Source organism: Oppia nitens, unplaced genomic scaffold (genome assembly GCF_028296485.1).
Source record: "Oppia nitens isolate AA-2021 unplaced genomic scaffold, nextdenovo-longstitch-racon4-pilon3 scaffold4_pilon_pilon_pilon, whole genome shotgun sequence".
Lineage (NCBI taxonomy): Eukaryota > Metazoa > Arthropoda > Arachnida > Sarcoptiformes > Oppiidae > Oppia > Oppia nitens.
Window position 1 is genome coordinate 2,248,666 of NW_026533232.1, and position 16,086 is coordinate 2,264,751.

The window sequence follows — 16,086 nt, forward strand, 5'->3', positions numbered from 1 at the left end:
TATAGAAATAAATATAATTTTTATTTACAGTATATCAACAAAACAGTAATAATTAATTGTGTATCAAAATAACTTAATAAACATTTAATTATAAAATGTATTTTAAACAACTTTATTTCTCAATAATTTTTTCAAGATAAATGCAATACTTATCAATTTGTATAATGTTTAATAAAATATTAATTTTTTCTAAAGTGTTTTTATTTTTTTACATAAAATAATTATATAATATATTAAATTGATACAAACATAGATAATTTAAAATACTGTTTTAACTTATATTATAAAGTAATTGTTTAATGATATATTTAGTTGAACATTGATACTAATATAATCAATATGTTAAATATTACTTTATAATATAGTTATGATTAATCAATTCAAATATCGTTTATTTGTAGTCCAATAAGCAATTAATGAGATAATAGTTTAATAAAATAATCAATTAATAGAGTAATAACAGACTTTAATAGATCCATATATTATATTGTAATATCTTATTGTTATGTTTACTATTTATTTACTATATAAAAGTAAGCAGATTTATATTACTTTTAATTAGTTGTCTAGTTATATATAATTTACAGTAAATTAAATAGTTGTTACAAATAGACATAATATAAATAATTTTTTTTATAAATTTATTTTAAACAAACTAATTATTAGTTTATTTGAGATATTGTTTTCATTTTTAAAAAATGAAAATGACATTGCTTTTTAAAACTAATTTTATTAATAATTTATGTTTATTATTATTACTAATAATAAATATTACAAAGTTTGCATACAGTAATAATAATAAATATAATAATGATGACCAAGGTAATTATGAAAAATATAACTTTATGACTATTGTTATTATTTATAATATTTACACTGAACTAAATATAATGCAGAAAAAATAAAAGTGAAAAATTGGATTGTTGTGGATAAAGGATGGCCACTACAAGACAATTATGATAGATATATACGTCAAAGGAGTTGGCCATTCTACTTTATTGAACATGAAATCAAAAGTGGTACACAATGGAAAATAGGACAACAAATTATCGATGAATTCAAAAATAAAAATAATACAGTTTTTAGATTAAGTTTCAAGGTAATTTTTGTTTGTTTTATAATTTATAAAAAATTAATATGATTTTGATATATTTAGTATATATTTATAAATTTTATTAAAAGTTTTCAATATATAACTTAATAATATTAATTAGCATTTACTTAAATATTTAAACAATTTATATATTTTTAAAAAAAAGTATTGGGAGTACGGCATCGACTGGTGGCCACAAACAGTGGTCAATGCCGACGGTTACGGCACTAGCGATGAGATAACTAACTTATTTTTCATGTATCTAAAAAATTATCGCAAAAAAGATGATACAAGTGGTCTACAATACTGGATGCCAATCGAATACAGTATATCCTATCAACAGTTATCAAAATTTTCCATTGCATTCGAAACTTTGAAAAATAACAATATTGTTGCATTTAAAGATATTAAATGTAAGCTAGACAATTTTATTATTATTATTATTAATATAGAGTTTTTATTAAATTAATTAATAATTATTTAGTGGAATATTTGGATGAATCGGATAATTTTGAAGAAGATATTTATGATTCAAATTATGTCTATCAAGATCTAAAAATTGATAATAAAGATTATGATACAGTCTATGCAATGGATTCAACACATAAAGACACATACAATATGAATACCGATTATGTCTATCAAATTGAATACAATTATTTGGGTGAACCACGCGATATGGAAATCATATTTGAATATAGATTATCCAATGACCTAGATCGAATTAGAAATAGATTCTATTCATTTAGATTACAAAATATTGCTTTTAAAGATATAAATTTAAATCTTAATGAATTTTTGGCAATGACCGGGGCTAATTTCTATATATATGCAAAAATTCGATATTTTAAAGATCGCCGATCGCCACCTAAATCATCAATTGTGACAATTACTAAGTCAACTGAAACAACAAAAAAGACAACTAAATATCCTAAATATTTATTGCCAATGAAAGATGGGATCAATTGGAATAAATTGATTGATGGAGAACGTAATGTTTGGAAAGAAATACCACAAATCAAAGATAAACAGTATTTTACATTTGAATCCAATAATATTAAATTTAATGGTAAATATACACTATATATTAATTATTTGTTTAATATTATATAAAAAATAGTATTTTATTTTTTTTAAAATTTATGATTAATAATGTTAAGCAAAAACTTTATTAGTAATAGACACTATTATTATTAATAGTATATAATATCACTAATGTAGTATATCAACTAAGATAAATTATTTAATTAATATGTATTAAAAATAAATTTTAGTACAATATGTGATGAATATTTTTTTAATTATATTAATTAACAGCTGAAACAAACAACGAACAAATAGCAACTGCATCGTTGGTCAGTCAATGGATAGTATGGGACAAAAATTTGTTAACTGTGCATGGTCAATTTCAAATAACAGTAGATAATGCCGACGACTTTCACGGTTTCCGAGTTCGGCCCCAACTATGCGATTGGCTGTTCAGGTGTGGCGACGCTGTCATACAAAGCACTGTTGTTTCTGAGGACAACAAAACCCGAACATTTAAGTTCACATTTGCATTGATTAGCGATTCATCAAATTATGTAAAATTACATTTTCGTGTCGACTATTTTAGACCGTCATATATGGCTGAATACGGCAGTAATTCAACATATTTGACACAATTCTCATTAAAATTACTACATTTTGGTGACCCATGTTTTCCTGAACTACAGTCTAGTAAATGTGTCGGTCATTATGAGGAATGCCAATCAATTGACTATTCATCTAATAATTATCCAAATGATCCCCAATGTCAATGCAAAATTGATTATATCCAGGATAAATATTGTGACAAAATTAATTATTGTGAACACCAATATCAAGATGAAATAATAAAGGTTTGTAAAAACATATAATTTAATTTCTTAACTTTATATAAATAATTAATATAATTATTATAGCCATCAATAAGTGGACGAAAATATTGTAATACAAAGTTTATGCTAAAAAAATATAATTGTAAACCAATTAATAATGATTTTGAATGTTTATGCGGTACTACTAATAATTTACCAGATCCTACTGATCAACTAATTAATTGGAATGCAAAAGAGTAAATTAAATAAATTAAATTTTGCTTAATATTGTATGTAATTAACTATAATTTTTTAATAGACATAAATGCGAACCAATTGAAATTACTGGAAATTGGGAAAAAACTACTGATCCGAAAATATTTATTGCACCCGAAAAACAAACAAATAAACTTAAAGTTAATTTTATACCAGTTTTATCTGATTTAGACGTTTGTCTTGAAATTACTACAACAATACCAAACAAAATTGGAATAAACTTAGATATTCAATATGAAGAAAACAATTCTATATTACCAAGTTTATTTTTATCAAAAACAACAAGTCCACAAAACTTTCAATTATGTTTAAAAGATTACATACCTAATTTACCCGATAAATTTAGCGTACATTTTTTGGCACCAAATAATTTAGATAAAAATGATTTAAAAATAGAAATTAAAGCTTTTTTGCAAATTAAAAAAACGGCAACACCATTTATAACAAATTGGAACGCTATGACAATACCAGAAACAAAAGATCAAATTTGGACACAATTTCCTAACAATAAATTTGGCAAATTCGAGACAGATCCTATTACTCCAAAATTTAAAATGAATTATAATTTTATGGGTAATTCATATTTTATATTCATATTAATATATTTATTTCTAATATTTTTTTAATCAATTTAATGTAGTCAATGAGAAACTAATAAAAACTTCGCATTATTTAATTACTCCGTGGATTAGTTATAACGCGAATTTTAAAACTACACCAAATTATACATTTACTATTGAGTTTGAAGATAATAATGATAAAATTGGTCAAGATATTAATGTTTACTTATTATATCAAAATGGTAACAAAATTACAAGTGAAGTTTTATGGCGAGATAGTAGACATGGAACTGATATAATATGCAAATATATACCGGAATTTAGTTTGAATAATATTCAAGGAAATGACTTTAAAATTATCATTGAATTTCAATTTAACGATAAATATGATTTTTATAAAAAACATCAATATCCAATAACTGTTAGTGATATAAATATTGGTGATAGTTGTTTTGACAATGTTGGGCGACCTGTTTGCAATAATGATAAATGTTTACGTGTAAAACCTAATCAATTTCAATGTGTTTGCCCACAAGGCTTGAAAGGAATACTTTGTGATGAAATTGATAAATGTACATTGAAAAGTAAAATTGATGTAAGTTTTAATAAATATTGATAAAAGATAATTGTATATATTTAACATTTAATTTTTTTAGGGTTTTACAAATCAAGAGTATTGTAAATTTTTTGCCAATGCTGATTGTCAACATTTGTCAGCTGATAAATTTATGTGTAATTGTCAACAACCATATTATCAATGGAATCAAGATCAATTAATGTTAGTATTATTTTATTACATAAAGATTATTATTAAATTAAACAAAACAACTAATTTTATTTATATGAAAAATATTTAGATGTGAACAAAAAACTTTTGTAAAAACAAAATCAAAAACTTGTGATAAAGGAAAGTGTGTTATATTTGACAGCATTAATACAGTTATGAGATCTACTAATGAATTGATGCCAACTTTAAATAGAGATAATTATTTAAAATTATTGCCATTTTATCTGGGCTTTCAAAATGAAGGCACAATTGAGATACCGGTTCCAAAACAAAAATCTTCTGACCCTAAGCTCAATGTCGATACGTGTTTGAAACTGCAATACAAGTTATCAACAACTAAATCAAAACTAATGGTTGCTTATAATGACAATAAACCCATAGAATTGAATACAATTGAATATAAACCCGACGGAGAGCTAATTAATTGGCAAAATGAAATAGTGTGCGCCAATCAAATTAGTAAAAATGTGGATGAAAAGTCACCCATACAAACATTTATATTAAATCCATCAATTTATTCAAAAGATAGTGATATGGTTGCCGTCAAAATTGAACAAAAATTTGTTGATCGATCAGATGGTGTTCCGTATGAAAAATTAAGTCCAATACCATTTTTAACTGCATTTAGCGATAATGATAAAGATATAAATTTCACTGCAAGACATCAATGGGTTACACAATTTCCCTATAAAATACCAAATGATATTAATAAACCATACTGGTCGTTTACAAATAAATACAAAGTGTCAGTTATAACTTTTTCTCGTAAGTATAAATTATTATATTATAATATTTATTAATTTAATTTATATAATTAAATATATTTTAGCTCAAGTTCAAACAATTGATTCAAATTATGTGTCGACATTATATAGCAATTGGATTGATCCTGGTCAACAACCAAAGCAATTTATAATGAATTTTGTAATTAATAATGATTATAAAGACTTTGTAATAGAATTTTTATTATTTGATAAACATATGAATGAAATAACACACAATACAGTAATCGGTGATCCAATGATTTCATCAAAAGTAAGTCTGAAGTAATACTGAAGTATTATTAGTTCCACAGATATAAATAATTTTATTTTCATTTTAAAACTATTGTATATAAAAAATTTATTGATTGTTTAGGTAGATATTACTTATAAAAAAGGATCTAAAGTTTCCATTGATTTTGGAAAACAATTAAATATATTTAAAATAGGATTGAGAGCTACATATAGATTGCCAAAAGTATTGACACAATTAATACAAATTGAATCATTGACTGCTGGCGATCCCTGTTATGATAGAGATAATAGACATTTTTGTCACGGAAACGGTGTATGCATTAGTCGATATCCTTATACACCCAAAACAACAACATGTAATTGTTATAATGGATTTACACAGCTATCACATTGTAAAATACAAGATTTTTGTCTGTCCACTGTTGAGGTGATTATTTAATTAACAAAAATTTTATTACAAAAAAATAATAGATTTTTATTAACAGTTACCAAATGGTAATACAGGTTATGACTATTGTAGAATAAATTATCTTGGTCAATGTATATCTAATACGTATAATTCATATAAATGTGATTGTAATAACACAAACATACAATACTATGATAATCGTATCTTAACGTAAGCTTGAGTTAAATAAGACATTATAAAAGCATTAATTAGTTATTTAAAATTTATTAATATATAGGTGTGTGTCTCTACCAAAATGTTTGATTACCAGTTGTAGTGATCCATTAACACAACAGTGTGTAGAAACTAGAGACGGACCCAAATGTAAGTGTATATTCAATGAAAGGGTACAATATTATGATGAAAATGATGGAATTGGAGAACTAAAATGTGTGGCATTTGATTATTGTAATTCTAAACATCAGCTATTATTGCCCACAATATATCGTAATCCCGATCCGTGTGGGACAGCAAAAGATAACACTAAATGTCTATCATTTAATATGTTATATAAAAATAACAAATGGATTACTGATTACACCTGTGTCTGTAAACCGGGATACGAAACAATTAATGATGGTAAGTTAATTAAATTTTGATTATGTGCTTGTTTATTTTATTAACATTATATACTTTTTAGGAAATAAAGTTAAGTGTATATCACATTTGTGTGATTTGAGTGCAGCCAACAATTGTGCCCAAAAGTGTAGCAATGATGATAACAATTTCGATGGATATACATGTGATTGTGACTCAAAGTATACTAAAATTGATGATTACAATTGTCAAATGAAAAGTGGTTTATCGTGTGATTGTAGTCCACCCGCTTGGTGTGGATCTGATGGTAAGTGTCAGTGCAAACATGGATTCAAAGTTGACGATTCTGGTAAAAAATGTATACAATCGTGTATGTATTATAAATATATTTTTTAATTTATGTAATTATTATATATTGCCTTTACTAAATATAAAAATATTTTTTAGTATAAACAATTAACATAATTTTACAATTAAAGTATTTATTTAAATATTATAACAATATTTTTTAAAAATTTTATATACTGTATATATAAACTAGAAACTATTTTTTAGTTTAATATTTTATTTGATTGTTTAATAATTAATTAGGTTATATTTATATTTTATTTATATAGCAATACTAGTTGATAAATCTGTTTGTATAAATGGAAAAACTAAATTAAGAAACAATGAATTAGTATGCGATTGTCCACATAATTATACTTTATTAGGAAACGGTATGTGTAAACCCATTGATGTTTGTGCCGATGGACAGATAGGGCAACAAATTTGTGTCACCAAAAATGCTTCCTGTATTTTGAATGCCAAACAACCGGATCAATATGAATGCCATTGTTTATCCGGAAAATACAGAAATATCAAAGAAAATCAATACGAAAGCAACCGAACCGTATGTATTGACAATTGTCGGTACGAAAGACGTAACGATATCTGCGATTCAATTGATGCGGTTTGCGATCCGACAGTCCAACCGAAATCTGGCGAACAAATGACCGATTTTTGTCTCTGCAAACCGGGATACAAGTGGACAACTAATAGTAATTTTATGAGATGTGAAACGGTTGATAAAATTATCAAATTTACTGTTAATATAAAAAGTTTGAATACATTTTTGAGTCAATCGTATGTATCACCGATTGATGTACATTCAGATGCATATTCCGATGCTTACGATTATATCGATGTATTGAAAACAGAAATCATTAGAAATACATTAATTGAAAGATCAAAATCAGGCTTTTATTACAAAGAGTTAGTTAAATCAGATATATTGGCGTTCATGCGATTGGCCATCAATTCGACATCATTTAGACCCGACAACTACCGTGAAAATCCTGTTAATGTGGCCATCGATTCCTGTAATTACAACCAAACTACTGAATACTATAAATGTGTATTTGTATTATCACTGGACAAGTCTGTTGTGGACAACAAACCATTACAACTGATTGAAGAAATAAAAAAGTTGTGTTACACCGATGTAAACAATAAACTATGTTTTTTCCCGATTCGTATGCAACCATTGCCACCGCCATCACCACGGCCTATGCGGTCAATATCTGTACCAATTGTAGACAAATGGGTTAACTATGATATCGATGACGACATACAAAATTATTTTACTAAACAAGACATGACTTATATTATTGAATTGGACAGTATGTCTATTCTCTAAGATATTTCTATCTAACTATTATTATTCCTGAAATATAAATTAAATTAAATTAAATTTAATAATAATAATTATTAACAATTACAAAATTTTATTAATGATTATATCACATAATTAATAGATGTTTTTTAAAAATTAACTTTAAAAATGCAATAAACTAAAATCTTTTAAATCAGTAATGTAATTTTTTTTAAATAATAATTTTAATTAAGCAGTATGTCGATTCTCCAAGATATTACTATCTAACTGTAATATTGAAATAAAAACTATATAATATTTGATATTAAAAATTATTTGTTATAACAAATTACTTTAAAAATTTTATTTATGATTATATCAAATAATTAATATATATTGTTTTCAAAAATTACTTTTAAAATATAAGAATGAAAAATCATTTAACTTCATTAAAAAAATTTATCTATTAAATACAAAATATTTGTTGTTATAAATCGTCATTAATTAACTTATTATTGTACATACTATAATTAAAAAATGTTAAAAACATTATTTATAATATCATAATTTAATTCAAGCAATTTTATAACTATTTTAACTACTAATTTCATTGATTAATATTTTATTTAAGCATTTTACAACATTAAATAAGTTTACATTTTTAAAATTACAAACTAAATTTTATTGTTATAATACTCTAAATTATATGATTTAAACTTTCAAATATTACTATTCCATTACTTTAATTTTGATTAAATATTACAATCAATTTTTAATTTTTTAAAAATTTTTCAATTAAATTTTTAATGTATAGTATTTGATAATCTATTCTATTAATACTATATAATTTGTAAATGTTTGTGTATATTTCCTCAATTACTTTTAGTGTGTCGCGAGATTATTAATAATTACTAATTTATTAAATAATATATATATTATTAAAACAGTAATCTAACTAGTATTAATAAAATTAGGTAGTTAGCTTTAAGTTAAATTATTGAATGTTTTAAAAAACACTAATTTTAAATATATTTAATTATTCATTATATTTATAAATAAGCATTTTAAAATTATTAAATTGCAATGAAATTTTTATATGATTAGTTTGACAATTTTAATTAAATGAAATAAAATAATCTATTGATATAATGTGAAATAGTATTTTTTAATTAATTAATCATAATAAAAATGAAATTATTTATTTAGAATAACATTATACTGTAGATAAATGTAAAATATGCAATAATTATCAATTTATCAAGGAACTAATTAACTTTATGTTTACTTAATATTTAACTGTAGTATACATAATTTTTTCGTAATTAAATTAAAGATATATTTATTTATATAATATTGAAAGTAAAATATATCGGAATTTTTTCTGATATTTCAAAATTATATTATAATATAAAATATTAAAATTACCTATCTAAGATATTTTAATTAAAAGTGAAATAATGTTGAATGTAATGTGAAATATCTGATTGAACATTGCTCTTATACAATACTAGTAAATTTACTAAAAAACTTTAAAATTATAATTGCAATTATGATTAAATATGCAATTGTAGTCCAATAAGTATTTAATGAGTCAAATATGTTAATCAATTGCTAAATTACTGATAAATATTTGTTTGCTAATAAATAATAAGTTAATGCATATTATTTTATATCCTATTTTATGTTTACTATATATATATGGTGTCTAACTGTAAGAATATTTATAGTTTATTGTAATCTTCTTATAGTAAACACAATTGAATAGAAATTGAATTATTGTAACTTTTTTTCAATTAGTTTTTTGTTTAGTATTCTGAAATATTAAAATAACAATGAGTTCACAAAATTATTTTATAAATATAATATATTTATTAGTAATAATAAATTTCGGAGTATTGGTTAACAGTAATAATTGTAATGAAATTGGTAAATATCATTTATAATTTATGATATAGTATTTTTATATTTTTAAAACTAATAAATTTAATTTATTAACATTTAAATATATTATTTAAAAAAATAAAAATGAAATATTGTATTAAAGTTGATAAAGGATGGCCACGACAAGACAATTATGATAAATATATACGTCATAGGAGTTGGCCATTCTACTACACTAAACAAAATTTACCAAGTCAATTTCAATGGAATATAGGAAATAATATTATCGATGAATTCAAAAATAAAACTGATACAGTGTTCAGATTAAGTTTCAAGGTAATATTAAATTATTTAAGTTAAATGTTACTATATTACATTTATACAAATATTAACAAAGTACATATCATATAACATTTTATACAAATTTTATAAGTATTGGGAGTACAGTTCCGGCGACTTTTGGCCGCAGCCTAAAGTCATAGCCGATTGGTATGGAAATAGCGATGAGTTAACAAATTTACATATTATGTATCAAACAGAATATCGCAAACCCAATGATAATGGACTACAATACTGGATGCCAGTCGAGTATATTATATCATACAAACAACTGACAAACTTTTCAATTGCTTACAAAACAGTTTATAACAACAATCTGATGGCATTTAAAGATATCAATAGTAAATTATAAAAAATTATATATAATAAATATATTTAATAGTTATTATTAATTATAATTTTTTATTTTGTTTATTTAGTTGAATATTTAGATGAATCCGATAAATTTGAAAGCGATATTGAAGATTCAAATTATGGATATCAATATTTGAAATTTGATAATAATTATGACTTTGATACAGTAGTTATAACAAATGGGACAACAAAATTGCCATACAAAATGAATTACGATTATGTATATCAAATTAGATACTATAATACAGGCAATGAACGTGATATGGAAATTATATTTGAATATAGATTAGCTAATGATTCTGAAAATATTAGAAATAAATTTTATTCGTTTAGATTAGAAAATAAAATTACTGATAAAATTAATATAAACTTGAATGAATTTCTGGCATTTACCGGAACAAATTTCTATATTTATGCCAAAATTAAATATTTCAAAGATAGCCGATCACCACCTGATCCATCAATTGTGAACATATCTAAACCAATTTACAAACAAACAAATTTAAAAAATTATCCAAATTATTTATTACCGATGAAATATGGTATTAATTGGAACAATTGGAAAGAAGGTGATCGAAAAATTTGGAAAGAAATACCACAAGAAAAATATTTTGTAATTGATTACGAAAATAATATTGTAAAATTTCAAGGTTTGTTTTATGATTATTAAAAATTTAAAAAAAAACTACTAATAAATATTTCTATAAATAGGGTTAATTAATAATGAACAAATAACAACGTCATCATTGGTTAGTCAATGGATAAACTGGAATAAAACACTGTTATCAGTGCCACTAAAGTATGAGATAAGTGTTGATAATAGTGAAGATTTCGACGGTTTTCGTGTTCGGCCGCAACTATGCGATTGGCTGTTCCGGTGTCGCGACGGAACAATAGTCAGTACTGATAATGACGACAAAAAGAGAATCTTTTCGGTAACATTTGCACCGATAGACGACATAACAAGATATGTAAAACTGCACTTTCAAGTCGACTATTTTAGGCCGTCTTATGCCGTCAGAACTGAAACTCATATTGAAAATTCAACAAAAAATTATATATCAAAATTCAATCTAAAACTAATACATTTTGGTGATCCATGTTTTGGTGAACTGCAAAACATCAAATGTAAAGGTAATTATGATAAATGCATAACAAGTGAATATCCAGATAATAATAGACCAAACGATCCGCAATGTGAGTGCAAACCGGAATATATTCAGGATATTATGTGTAATAAAATTAATTATTGTTATCATATATATGATAAAATAAAGGTTAGTTTTTAATGTTTAAAATAATTTTAAAAATAATCTATTCCAATAAATTATACCTAGACTATAAATATGAGTGGACGTAAATATTGTCAAAAACAATTAAATATAAAAGGTTGTCATTCAGTTATTGATGATTTTAAATGTTATTGCGGTACTAATGATGTCGACAAAATCAATTGGAATTCAGAAAAGTAATGTTTTAATTAAAAAATATATATTTTACAAATTTACTATTGTTTTATACATCTCAGGCATATATGTGAACAAATATCATTTACTGGTAATTGGGATAAAACTACTGATCCAAACAAATATATTGCACCCGCAAATCAAACAAATAAACTTACATTTAATTTGACACCAGTTTTGTGGGAAACATCAGATATTTGCATTTACATTACATATACGATACCAATTAAATTTGGATTAAAATTAGATATTCTATACGAGGAAAACAATTTATTAATACCAAGTTTATTTTTACCAAAAACAATAAGTTCACAAAAGTTTCAATTGTGTTTAAACGATTACATACCTAATTTACCCGAAAAATTTAGCTTAAGTTTTGTTGCACCAAATAATTTAGATAAAAATGATTTAACACTTGATATTAGTGCTAATTTGCAAAATAAAAGTTTGATTTCTAATACATTTATAACAAATTGGAACGCAATGTTAAAATCGGAAAAAGACTCACAAATGTGGACACAATTACCAAAATCTGATTTCGGATTATTTGATAATATGGATGAATTAGTTAGAACTAAAATGACATATCATTTTACTGGTAATTAATTATTTAATTAAATGTATGTCAGTTTAAATTATTTTAATAATTTTAATTACAGTGTCTAAAGATCAACAAAAAACTTCACATCAACTAATATCTCCGTGGATTATATATGACGACAATTTTAAGCTTAAACCTACATATAGTTTTACAATAGAATTTGATGATAATAATGATAAAATAGGACAATCTATTAATGTTTATTTGTTATATCAAAGTGGAAACAAAACAATATTAGATCATCAGTGGACTGATTCGGGTAAAGGTAGAGATACACAAAAACTATATAAACCTGAGTTTACTTTAAATAATATTAAAGGAAGTGCTTTCAAATTGATAATTCAATTTGAATTTAATGATAATTTTGATTTTACAAAAAAATCTAGTTATCCGATAACAATCAGTGATATAAATATTGGTGACTATTGTTATAAAGATGATAAAACTACGAATTGCATCGGTGGCCAATGTATTCGTGATAAACCAAATTCATTTATATGTCAATGTTTATCGAAAATTAAAGGAAAGTTTTGCGATGAAATTGATGAATGTCTAGCAAAAAGTAAAATTGATGTAAGATTTTATTTAGATTTAAAATTGTAATTATTTTTAAATGACATTTTTTACAATAATCATTTTTTCTAGGGTCTAACAAATAATGATTATTGTAATTTATTTGCAAATGCCAAATGTCAGCATTTGTCAATTAAATCATTTGAGTGTTTATGTCCGCAACCATACTATCAATGGAATCAAAATCAATTAATGTTTGTTTTGTTTAATTTTGATAAATATTAATCTTAAATTAAATTTATAGAAAATTAATTATATTTTTTATATACAAAACAATTATTAGATGCGAACAAAAAACATTTGCAAAAAGAAAATCTAAAACATGTGATACCGGAGATTGTCTTATCTTTGATAATATTATTAGAGATACTATATTTACTAATGGATCGATTTTTTATTAATTAATTATTATTATGAAAACTTTGTTATTCAATTTTAATTATTTGTTTTTTGAAAAATAAACCTAAATATTATACAATAATTAATTTTTTTAAAAATAGCCATTAAATTAATTTTTATATATATAAAATCAAGCAAAAATTATAATAGTTTTTATAATTATAATAATAATCAAGTATAATTTAACTTTTAAATTTAATAAAAAATATATTAATCAGATGACTATTTGTTTTAAAATATTTTATAATAATATACAATGATTGCAAATTGTGTTCATATATTGTATTTTAATATCAGTAATTGATGTTTACAATATTAAATTGTCTAAATTACAACTTATATACTAATAAATTGTTATTTAAAATAAATATAAATATTTTAATATAATATAATTTCAAAATTATAAAGAAATAAATATTAAATAATTTAATACATTTTTTCTTGTTGTTATCATTTTTATAAATGATATCATTAACAGTAATATAATCAAAGATTGTGTAATTACTAAATACATATATTATAAATATTATAATATCATAAAAATAATATAAACATTAGAAAAATTAGTTAAATTTTTAAATATATAAAATAATATATAAATGAATATAGATGATTAATAGATTTATTATCTGAATCAAAGATAAAGTTTCAAACATTTAAAAACACTAGAAGTAAAACAAATGAAATTTATATCTAATAATTATTATTGTTAATATAAATAGTTGAAATTGTTTTCAATTAAAAATTAAATTAATATATTTAAATATCATTTATTAAAACTAATATCTTTGTAGTTTTAATATAAATGAAAAATTATTTTGTAATGACATTATTGAAATAAATAAATAAAGTACTTAACTTTCGAGATACTGTATTAACAAACATAACATTATTATATATATTGTAGTTTAAAATATTTTTATCTAAATTAGATAATATTAAAAACAGAAATAATTGTTTCATTAATCTTGTGTTGCAATAAGCATTCAATGAGCAAATTATATTTATCAATAAGTACAGTAGTAATAATATGATTTATTAAGTTAAATAATAAATATTGCTATTGATATTTTAGATCTTATTGTTATGTTTACTATATATTTGGTGTCTAAAAGAAAAAAAATTTATATTATACTATACAAATTAAATTATTAAGTTTTATGTTGTCTTCACAATTCATAATAATAAACTTTTTTATTTAAAACTTACAATTGAAGACAGTTTTCGGTGACAATCTGTCACACTTTGCGGAACACTCGAGTGTTTTCGGTCTCAATCTGAGACCATTATCAACGCCGAGTCAGACATCACTACTGTATTGACAGTAACAGTGATATCTATTTTTTGGTCACTTGAGTATCTCATGGGTGAGAGAGAGGCCTCATATAGTTATCATATATCTTATATTATTATATAATTTGTGTAAAACAATATTCAAAATAAAAAATATAGCAATAATTAAAATAAACAATTTAAAAAAAAAAATATTTATTACAATTTGAAACTAGATTTTGATTTAGTAAAAATAAATATATAAAAATTTTTAATTATATAAAATAAACATAATTTAGCTGCCATAGAATGTAGTGTAGTTATGTAGTTATGATAATGATAATGTAGTTATGATTATTTAAAAAGTAGAATAGTTATTATTCGTATGAATATTAATAAAATAGAAAAGAAAATTAATTATATTTATTATGATTTAAAATCGTTTTTACCTCAAAATCTAATAGAAATTCTTAATAAAAGAATTCTAAATAATTGTAATATTAAAAAATATATATTTAGAAAATACAAAAAAAATAAATTTGATAAATTAATAAATAATAATAGTTATATAGTGGATTCAAATAAATCCACATTAAAAAATAGTTGGGTAGTTAATCTATCATCCAGATCATTTAATGATTATGAAATGTCAATATTGCAATTAGATTCAAAATTTCAAATAACGCCTAAAAAAATACAAACTGAAACTTTTATTGCTTATATTGAAAATAAATTAAGTGATATTATTAGTGATAATTTAGAATTAAGTAATATAAGACATAAAATTGTAAATTTTGTAAAAAATCATAAATTACCTAGCTCAAATTTATGTCCCAAACAATATCAAGCATTAAAAACTTAAAAAATGATACAAATATTATAATTACTAATTCTGATAAAGGAAACAAAAATAATTACATAAATAAAGTTGAATCTATTTTGAATGATAAACATATTTATAAATTAATAAATAAAGACAATACTATATGTATTGCTAATAAATTAATAAATAT

At 22.7% G+C, this 16,086-nt stretch overlaps 2 protein-coding genes across 2 annotated transcripts; both read left to right on the forward strand.

Annotated features, from left to right (window-relative positions):
- Positions 1-562: 562 nt before the first annotated feature.
- LOC128959538 (uncharacterized) lies at positions 563-8,286 on the forward strand. Its single transcript, XM_054305514.1, has 16 exons — positions 563-822; positions 897-1,099; positions 1,260-1,506; positions 1,578-2,162; positions 2,411-2,973; positions 3,037-3,188; positions 3,251-3,780; positions 3,848-4,362; positions 4,424-4,545; positions 4,625-5,319; positions 5,384-5,589; positions 5,692-5,997; positions 6,056-6,189; positions 6,257-6,597; positions 6,659-6,925; positions 7,173-8,286. The coding sequence occupies exons 1-16, from the start codon at positions 699-701 to the stop codon at positions 8,231-8,233; spliced, it is 6,051 nt and encodes a 2,016-aa protein (XP_054161489.1). The 5' UTR covers positions 563-698; the 3' UTR covers positions 8,234-8,286.
- A 2,866-nt stretch (positions 8,287-11,152) lies between these two features.
- LOC128960137 (uncharacterized) lies at positions 11,153-15,123 on the forward strand. Its single transcript, XM_054306209.1, has 8 exons — positions 11,153-11,412; positions 11,474-12,039; positions 12,100-12,230; positions 12,291-12,826; positions 12,888-13,402; positions 13,475-13,596; positions 13,686-13,741; positions 15,023-15,123. Exons 1-8 carry the CDS (start codon positions 11,295-11,297, stop codon positions 15,121-15,123), a joined length of 2,145 nt encoding a protein of 714 aa, XP_054162184.1. The 5' UTR covers positions 11,153-11,294.
- The last annotated feature ends 963 nt before the right edge of the window (positions 15,124-16,086 follow it).